General features: G+C 37.6%; 2 protein-coding genes across 2 annotated transcripts; both read left to right on the top strand.

The window, feature by feature from the left end:
- Nucleotides 1–466: 466 nt before the first annotated feature.
- Nucleotides 467–1,984, top strand: LOC139876619 (non-specific lipid-transfer protein Lac s 1-like). Its single transcript, XM_071863961.1, has 2 exons — nt 467–884; nt 1,731–1,984. The coding sequence occupies exons 1-2, from the start codon at nt 538–540 to the stop codon at nt 1,738–1,740; spliced, it is 357 nt and encodes a 118-aa protein (XP_071720062.1). The 5' UTR covers nt 467–537; the 3' UTR covers nt 1,741–1,984.
- A 6,784-nt stretch (nt 1,985–8,768) lies between these two features.
- Nucleotides 8,769–9,941, top strand: LOC139874754 (uncharacterized mitochondrial protein AtMg00810-like). The gene is made up of 2 exons (XM_071862155.1): nt 8,769–9,630; nt 9,790–9,941. Exons 1-2 carry the CDS (start codon nt 8,769–8,771, stop codon nt 9,939–9,941), a joined length of 1,014 nt encoding a protein of 337 aa, XP_071718256.1.
- Nucleotides 9,942–10,163: the final 222 nt, after the last annotated feature.

Genomic DNA, 10,163 nt, shown 5'->3' with positions numbered 1-10,163 from the left:
TGGTGTATTCGGCTCTCCGTCGCATTTAAAGAATTGCTTAGTAAAGCTAACTCTTGATAAGCTCTATTGAAGAGTGAATTAAGAATGATTAGTTAACATTGTCCCAACCACTATAAATCGTTGTGTTAGTTTTTTCTTTCTTTATACTTATATTTATTTGTGTATTAACACACACAACATACTTTACTATATCAAGCTCAACACTAAACAAAATATAAAATTTTTTAAACAAATTTGATTAAAGAACTATTCAACCCCTTCTAGTTCTTAGGAAAATATCCAATAACATGAATCACAATGCTATTTTGTAATATTCGAAATATCCATTATTTTCATTATATTGTACGTTAAAATATAATTTACAATAACTAAAATAATATAACCACAAATTGTGGGGTCTAGAATTGGTCACATTTCTCTCTATATAAACACCTTAATCCCCACACCTTTCTCTACATCCAAATTAACCACTTGCAACCACTCACTAATCACTTCCCAACATTCCCTTTAGTAGCTTAACCAACATTTAATACCACAATGGCAATTATGTTAATCAAGATTGCTTGTATGGTTGTAGCTTGCATGGTGGTGCTAGCACCACATGCAGAAGCAACCATCACTTGTGGCCAAGTGGCTAGTAGCTTAGTACCTTGTTTGATCTACCTAAGGACCGGTAATCCAGGGCCGTCTCCAGGCTGTTGTAATGGTGTTAAGAGTCTTAACAGGGCTGCAGCCACTCCAGCTGATAGAAAGACAGCTTGTGGTTGCCTCAAGAGTGCTTCTAATTCGTACCCCGGGATCCAACCCGCCTATGCGGCTAGTCTCCCTGGTCGATGTGGTGTCAACATTCCGTACAAGATCAGCCCTAATGTTGACTGCTCCAAGTATGCCTGTTTACATTATTTACGTTATACTTAAAAAATAATTAGGAGTTTATATTATTTCCACCATTGATCATAACAAATTCAACATATAACTATGCATTAACTGCCAATGGGGCTTTGCCTCATTGGTCACCATGTTAACATGGTGTTCGAGGAGACCAGGGTTCGAGTCTCGGGGGGGGGGGGATTTTCGTGAATTAACTTCGTGAGCTAACCACTAACATTGCCTTTCAAAAAAAAAAAAAAAAAAAAAAAAAAAAAAAAAAAAAACTATGCATTAACTACTTACCATACAAAAAAGTTAATTTACCAAAATTATGTTAATATGTCATTAATGAAGTTCAAACTTTCATTGTAGAGAAAAATTACATTAAATACATATTTCTGTAGTACTCCAACTTTTAAGTTTATTATATACTTTTTAATTTTTTGTATGGAAAATATTTAATTTCATCAATATTTATTGTATCATGTGTAATGGAGGCGCATTTTGGCAAAATACTTTTGTACTACCTGGTTACCGAAAAACACTAGATAAAATTTTAGGCAAGTATTTTGATTATTTTTTTCAATACCATATGAAGTGCTCCAAAAACAGAACTTGGAGTGTGTTTTTTTTGTTTTTTTTTTTTTTTTTTTTCCTTCCAAAAGAATAACATTTCCTCTTTTAGAGAATGAGCAATATATACGGAGTAATCTCTTTTACCGGTCCCACGAACTTGGCGTATTATGATCAGATGACATGATGTTGTTCACTTTTGCTTAATATATTCTTAGGAAATTAAACCAATTGCAAATTTTTTGCTAATATTTACTAATATGTTGAGATGGTCTTCTTTATTACAGGGTTAATTAATATATGAAGAACCAAGAGCAAGATTTAGTGATGAATGGAGATGAGGTTCCATAAGTGTTGTTGCAATTTTCATTTTAGACAAATAAGAATTGGAGGGAACATACTAAGTTATGGCCCTTTCAATAATGTCTTTCAATAAAGTTAAAGCTTCAACAATTTTAATATTTATATGATATGATTGTAACAGATCTATCTACGGAGTACTATTTATTATAAAATTTATATATCTACCCGTTTCCTTTTATTGCAGCGCCTTAAATTAAATGTCTTGATTTATTTAATATTTAATAATGGAATAAAATAGAATAAACATTGAAATAGTTAAACTTTTTTTTGAAAGGCAAATATATTAATCACAAAAAGATACAACATATAGGAGGGATCCATTAATCACGAAAAGATACAACATATAGGAGGGATCCATACAAAGCTTGAATCACCCCATTCTCAGGCTAGGAGACACGAAAATATACTTTTCTATATATATCTGTAAGATGCAAAGATAGCATCAAAAACTATATAACTCACGAAACATTAAGGTAAAAGCTAGGATTAGGCCAAGTGAGCCATTTAATTTTCCTTCCTTTTGATCTATTTGAGATCCACTAGAAACATTTGACTTGAATCTCATTTAAATGGATCGGACCGTTCCAACTTTTGCCTTTGAAGACCATATTGTTCTTATTCCTCCAAATAGTTAAACTAGCTTCTTTTTTTTGTGGAAAAACATAATTAATATATAAGACTCGAATCATCAAAAAAATAATGATCGAGCCAAAGATACAATAAACGACCCCTACACACTCCTAAGAGAAGAGTAAGTCCTGATATAACACAAAGAATTATAATTCGTGAATGGTCCTATGAAAGAGTTAAAGAGGGAAGGATTGCTATCTCATGCAGTATTGATGTGGAAGGCATAACTTTACATTCGTAGCCCAATAGAACGCCCTCAATTTGATACACTTGATGGTGTGACTCCAAGATGAGAATTCTTCATCAAATGTGGCCTTATTTCTTGCCAAACAAATGTGCCAAATGGACGCGAGATCAATAATTTTTTAATATTTAGAGGCGTTAATCCTCGTACCTGAATACCAATCGGAAGTGAAAAAAGCAAGAGGTGACGGAATTGTCCATCTAATGTTCCATCAAAGGAATAACTCGGACAAAATGTTATGCGCCCAACAACACTGAATCAATAAATGATCGACCAATTCTTCAAATTCTAAACACCAATCGCACAAAAGATTTCGGTTGTTTTGAAAAAAGTGTCTTTGAAAAAGAACCAAGCAAAAGGGAACACTATTTTAGATAGCTAACCGATTGAATATGATGACTCTGGAAGGGATGAGGACATTCCATATCATTTTGGCGTTGGAGAAATTAGCGTTAAATAACAAACTAACACCATCTGAAACTGTGTAGAAGGCAATGGAAGACGAGATCCAAGAAACACAAATCATTTTGTCTTCAACAAAGAAACTGTGTTTAAATCATCCACTAAATCATAGTACTCACCGTTGTCGAATTCCGAAAGAGGCAAAAGGATGAAAATTTGTCGTTGGCCAAAGTTGATCTCATTAAACCTCCAATAAAACTTGACACATTCATTTTTCTGAGAACATAATCAAAATAGGAGGGATACTTGGCGCTTAAACTGCACAACCCAAGCCACAAATCACTCCAAAATTTTATACTTTCTCCATTACTATTGAACCAACTCCAACAATGATTGCCAATTATTTTCGATATCTGGTCTTGTAAATGAAGTGGGGCTATATCAGACCAAATCGGTGACCGATTGGAATGAATTAAACGAGAGGGAGAAGCCATCAACTTGCCACCAAAGTTTGGCCCAAAAGAATTTAAAACAGTGGTTCTCCATAAGCTTCCTTTGTTACCATTCAACTTAGCCCACCAATTAGCTAACATCACAAGATTCTTTAGACGAAGGGGGGTAACACCGAGACCACCCATATCTTTTGGTTTACACACGTCTCTCATTTTACGTGGCTTGTTTTTCTTTCTGAACAATCACCTCCCCAAATTTGGAGTTTTTATCTCCAAATTTTAGCCAGGTTATCCTTGAGTGGATTTTTCTCTTAGCCTCCTCTTTTTCTAACAAAACTATTCTTTTATTCTTTAAATCAATCAACAAGTCTAATTCTTCGACAAATAAGTCTCTAACATCGGATATTGCCTTCACCAATATGATTTTGCTCACATAGCCGTAGTTGTTTCTGGGACCTTTTTACTTCCGAAACATGCCATGATTTTAGATCTTTGAGTAATCTTAATTTATTTTAAATAACGAAATCTGCCCAGCCTTGAGAAGGGTATGAGATCCATAGATGATTACACATTGGGAGGAACCTTTATTCGAAAAGCGCCCATTTATAAACCTAAAAGGGTTTTGGCCCCCAAGAAATTATACGTTTTCCCAAGACTAGAGGTTTGTGATCTGATAATCTCGGCTCACCTGCGTAGAAAGAAGCTCTTGCCCATTCTTGAATTCTAGCAATGTTGATCAACAATCTATCTATTCTTGATTTCTTGACGTATGGACCTTCCCACGCAAAAGATTCATTAACAAGATTCTGATCGAAATGAGTTAGAGTCGAGTAAAAATCTGTTAAGTTCCCCATATTAACAGGATCAATTACTTCTCTAATTCTTTCCTCATGAATGCGAGTGAAATTAAAGTCTTTACGAACCCATAAAGGGCTAGACCAATGAAGTGTGAAAGGATTAATTTGATCCCATAGTATACATTTATCTCATTCTAATCTTGGAGCGTAAACATTGATTATGAGTAGGATGGATCGGTTTGGGATATATTTTTCGATGGTTGTGATCCAATTCTTACCGAGGCAAACCTCAATCAGTTGAAAGAAGTCAACCGTCCATATTGAAAGAAACCTCCTGAACGTCCACTTGACGGTACTTGACCTCCTTTGTAAACATTATGCTTCCATATTTCATTCATTAAAGAAACCTTTACTAAAGGACTTCAACGTAGGTAGATGAGCTAGTACTTTGTTCAGTACTTAAGTAGTTACTATTTTTTTTAAGGCAAAAGAAAATATATTAATTTTCAAAAACCAATACAAGGGCTGGACTTACCCAAGCCCAACAAAAAGCCCAATGCAACAAACAGAAAATACAAACCCAGAACACCTCAGCCCATTACATACTAAACTGCATATTCGACCAATTTAACTCCCAAACCCTCTCAGCTCTCTTCACTTGATCCGAGTAGATGTTACTCGACCCGAATCCGAGAGTCAAATGGAGTGATCCGTTAAAAAGGATAGTAAAGAAGCTCCTTTGTGAATTTAACCGTTGGAAACAAAGACCAAGTCTTAAAAAAACCAACGAGAAATATGTAAATCCATGTGGGTTGTTGATAACTTCCTACCCATGATCCCATGTTTTATTGGATTTAAATTTAGTAAACATGGAGAATATGCTCCATTTACTGTCAAATTTATATAGATGGTGAATGGGAGATTAAAGATAGCCTCTAGTTACATATTTTCATTTATTTGTAACTTGAGAGAGAGAAAAACAAGAATTCAAAATATGCCTCTGGTTATTTACGTAAGCATCAAAGCATGTCATAGCTAGAAAGATGCATGTGATAGCTAGAGAGATACGTAGCCTCCTTGTAATACTTGTATGCAAATTAAGGAGAGAAATAATATACAAATATTCCCCATATTACTTCTTTTATCTTTTTAATTCCTGTTACATGAACAATTAACAGAAAAAACCCCTTAATTGATCAATCCTTCATCTCTTTTCTTAACGGATCATCACTGCCCAACTTTGTTTGACTTTAAAAGTCAACTTTGTTACTATTTTTTATTATTACTATCCTGTGCACTTTTATGGTCAGAAAAATGAGTCTTGTTACTGTTATCAGTTGACGCTTATGCAAATTTTGTTCCCTATTGAGTGCTTCAACCAAGTTTTGGTTTACATTCGAATAAAGATTTAAAACAAAACCTTCATTAACGAACTTATTGGAAGTCCCTTGTGTTCATTGATAGGTTCAACTCGCAAGAACTCGTCATTGTGCATTGTGGGACCTTGATTCATTCTGTTAAAACCTTTCGGATCTTGAAAATGAACAATACAACTGTATACTCCCACATACTACATGATTGAATTTGGATATACCCGTTCTTTAGCCATTTAAAGATCTTCTCTTGGGTCATGGGAACTCGAATATGTTAGACATATTATTATCCATATCTATTTTGCTCATGTATCATGTATTGTGGGCCTAGCCCGTTTATCATCCTTAGGGTTATTGGCTATATAAGCCTCACTTATGTACTCTAGTGATAAAGCAATAACAATAATCAATATTCAAAGATTAACATGGTATCAGGCATGTATTACACCTAACCCTAATTTTCATCTTCCTCCTTTCTCCACCCTAATCAGCCGTATCCTATATTGCAGCTGCCGTCTCAAAAATATTCTATCAATTACATGTACTTTTCATAATTATAATATTCATTGAATATTAAAATTTTCAAGTTGAAGCTTTTTAACCGACATATTCTTTTGTGAGTTCCTATTGTTTAGATTTCTTCAGCAGGAGGTCTTTTATTCAATTAATCTTGTCACCAAAATCAAATATTATATTAGTAAAGACGTTTTCATGCCAATCGGTTACAACCTCTAGGTAGGTAAAAAAAAATTGCACTTCAACAACAAATACATCCAATTCGTTGTGATACGTGCCATCAAAAATTGCTAATTGCCTTCCACGTGCTAAACCTTTGTGTCATCTCACCATCATAAAAAAAAGAAAAAAAAAAGAAAAGAAAAAAGAATTGATTCTTTATTTGTGTTTTATTGGCATCTAAACCATCAGAACAAAAGCACTAGTCGCACCAGTCGTCATATCTTGTCCAACATGTCAGATGCTCAACTTTGGAATATTATTAATACCAATCAAAGGATTATAGCCCAATTCACACAAGCCGAGGATGCTCGACTCCAATCCCAACAGCAGGCTCAACAGCAAACCCAACAACAGACTCAAAGCTTTTACACGGCGCAGCCCGATTACGGTGGTGCTGGGTGGCACATGGACACGGGTGCGTCCTCACATCTTACCTTATGTATTAATAATCTTAGTACTGTTTTTAATAATTGCAAATATTCATCAGTAGCCGTTGGTAATGGGAACACCATTCCCGTCACTAACACCGGCCATAGCTTGTTACCCAATGTCCACCGACTGTTACATTTAAATAATGTATTTGTAACCCCTAACATCATTAAAAATCTAATATTCGTTCGCCAATTTACCCGTGATAATCTAGTTTATGTTGAATTTGATCCTTATGATTTTTCTGTGAAAGATTATCTAATGCATCATCTCCTTCTCCGTTGTGATAGCACCGGGGATCTCTACCCACTTACATAACCCACCTCTCAGTCTTCTCAGGAGGCTTTTCTCACCAGTCCGGTTACATGGCATCAGCGTCTCGGACATCCCGGACATGATGTTTTTCGAAGACTCCTTTCTAATAAAGATATTATTTGTAATAAATCGTCATCTCCCGTTCTTTGCCATGCATGTCAGCTTGGCAAACACGTGCGACTCCCTTTTTCTGTTTCTAGTTCTCAGGTTAATGCTACTTTTGATATTATCCATTCGGATTTATGGACATCTCCTATTCCTAGTCTTAGTGGCTTAAAATATTATATTATATTTCTTGATCATTTTTCACATTATGTTTGGGGTTTTCCATTACACAATAAATCTGATGCACTTACCACATTCATACAATTTCGTCAATTTGTCCGCACTCAATTTAACAAAGAAATCAAAGCTTTTCAATGGGATAATGGGGGAGAATTCGATAACACTGCATTCCATCAACTTCTTCAAAGTAATGGTATTCAATTCTGATTCTCCTACCCTCACACCTCTCAACAAAAAGGAAAATCCGAATACCATCAATCACGACATCCCGCACTTACTGGGTGGAAGCCCTTCATATGGCAGCCTACCTACTCAACATTCTTCCCTCCTCTGCCATCAATTACGACATCCCGCACTTTCGTCTCTATAAACAAAAACCCAACTATACCACACTTCGTGTCTTCGGATGCCTCTGCTATCCTCACCTCCCCACCCCTCACAAACTTGCTCCAAGTTCTACTCCCTGTATCTTCCTTGGGTACCCCTCTAACCATCGGGGTTACCAAAGTCTTGACCTTACCACCAACACAATCATCCTATCTCGACACGTCACTTTTGAGGAGTCTTCTTTCCCATTTGGTTCCATGACACCCACTCAGCCACCATCCTACGACTTTCTGGATCCTCCACCAAATTTTTTTCCCGATCATTTCATCTCTCCTCCACTCTCCATAATCCGTCCTCAGAGACACAACCTACTCCTACTGAGGCTACCGTCACTGCACCTACGTCAACCCCAGAGACACAGCCTCCTCCTGCTGAGGCTACCGTACCTCCTCAAAATCCTACCCCGGAGACACAGCCTCCTCCTACTGAGGCTACATCTTCCTCTACCTCCACGCACCCCATGATCACTCGTACTCGCCTTGGAACCATAAAACCTGTGCAACATCTCAACCTTCACAGCACTATCATTTCACCTGTTCCCCATACTTATCCTGAGGCCCTTCACGACCCTAATTGGAAACAAGCTATGACTGATGAATATAATGCTTTAATTAACAATAATACTTGGACACTTGTGCCTCGACCATCAGACACGAACATAGTCCGCTCCATGTGGTTATTTAAGCACAAGTTTAATGCAGACGGTAATTTGAGCATGTATAAGGCTTGACTCGTTGCTAACGGTCAAAGCCAACAGGTTGGTATTGATTGTGATGAGACCTTCAGCCCGGTTGTTAAACCGACATTGATTCGCACTATACTCAGTTTGGCGGTATCTCGACACTGGCCAGTTCATCAGCTAGACGTCAAGAACGCATTTCTTCACGGACAGCTTTCGAAGACTGTCTATATGCACCAGCCACCAGGGTTTCGACATCCTCAGTACCCGAATCACGTATGTCTTTTGCAAAAATCTTTATATGGCCTTAAGCAGGCCCCCCGTGCATGGTTTCAGCGGTTTGCAGGTTATGCTCAGCGGATTGGTTTTCACCAAAGCCGATGTGACACTTCTCTTTTTATCTATCACCAGGGTTCGGATACAGCATACCTGTTATTATATGTTGATGATATTGTGTTGACTGCCTCCTCTACAGGCTTAGTCCAACAGATTATTGCTTCCTTACATAAGGAATTTTCTATGACTGATTTGGGCCCGTTGAACTACTTTCTTGGCATTCATGCTACTCGTACTGCATCTGGAATGTTCCTCTCCCAGAAACAGTACGCCTCCGAGATCATTAAGCGGGCTAGTATGCCCTCATGTCATCCTTGCAGGACCCCAGTCGAACTGGGTGCCAAACTTACTAGTCATGGTCCCCCTGTTAAGGACCCCACTCTCTACCGCAGCCTCGCATGTGCTCTACAATATCTTACATTTACACGATCAGACATATCTTATGCTGTTCAGCAGATCTGTCTCTTCATGCATGACCCTCGAGAGCAACACATGCATGCTCTTAAGCGGATCATACGTTACATTCAGGATACCACTGATCTTGGTCTACAGCTATATGCATCTTCTCCCACCACATTGGTCGCTTATTCTGACGCTGACTGGGCAGGTTGTCCCACCACCAGACGATCCACCTCAGGCTATTGTGTTTTTCTCTGCAACAATCTTCTGTCATGGTCTTCTATGAGGCAACCCATACCCTCTCGTTCCAGTGCAGAGGCGGAATATCGGGGAGTTGCCAATGCTGTTGCTGAGACTTGTTAGATTCGTAATCTTTTGCGTGAGCTTCATTGTCCACTTACTTCTGCTACCTTGTTTTACTGTGATAATGTAAGCTCCGTCTACCTTTCTACTAATCCGGTTCAACATCAGTGAACCAAGCACATTGAGATCGATATTCACTTTGTTCGTGATCTAGTTGCTCAGGGACATGTACGGGTCTTACATGTTCCGTCCAGATACCAGTTTGCTGACATCTTCACCAAGGGTCTGCCATTTGCACTGTTTGACGAGTTCAGATCCAGTTTGAGCGTCCGGCGTACTCCCGCTCCAACTGCGGGGAAATGTTAGACATATCATTATCCATATCTATTTAGCACATGTATCATGTATTGTGGGCCTAGCCCGGTTATCATCCTTAAGGTTATTGGCTATATAAGACTCACTTATGTACTCTAGTGATAAAGCAATAACAATAATCAATATTGAAAGATTAACAGAATAAACTATAAAGGCTGAAGTTTCTATGGTTTGAACAACTTCCACATCTTGTGTTAAAAATAATTCTAAGGT

The sequence above is a fragment of the Rutidosis leptorrhynchoides genome, chromosome 11, assembly GCF_046630445.1.
Source record: "Rutidosis leptorrhynchoides isolate AG116_Rl617_1_P2 chromosome 11, CSIRO_AGI_Rlap_v1, whole genome shotgun sequence".
Taxonomy (NCBI): domain Eukaryota; kingdom Viridiplantae; phylum Streptophyta; class Magnoliopsida; order Asterales; family Asteraceae; genus Rutidosis; species Rutidosis leptorrhynchoides.
Note: the sequence above shows the minus strand (reverse complement) of the source record. Positions and strands in the feature narration are given on the sequence as shown.

Excerpts from the sequence above, each read along its gene's own strand:
- LOC139876619 (XM_071863961.1), top strand. The coding sequence starts at position 538 with ATGGCAATTATGTTAATCAAGATTGCTTGTATGGTTGTAGCTTGCATG.
- LOC139874754 (XM_071862155.1), top strand. The coding sequence starts at position 8,769 with ATGCACCAGCCACCAGGGTTTCGACATCCTCAGTACCCGAATCACGTA. Across the intron at positions 9,631-9,789 it reads CAATGCTGTTGCTGAGACTT|TTGCTCAGGGACATGTACGG; the intron begins GTTAGATTCGTA and ends TTCGTGATCTAG.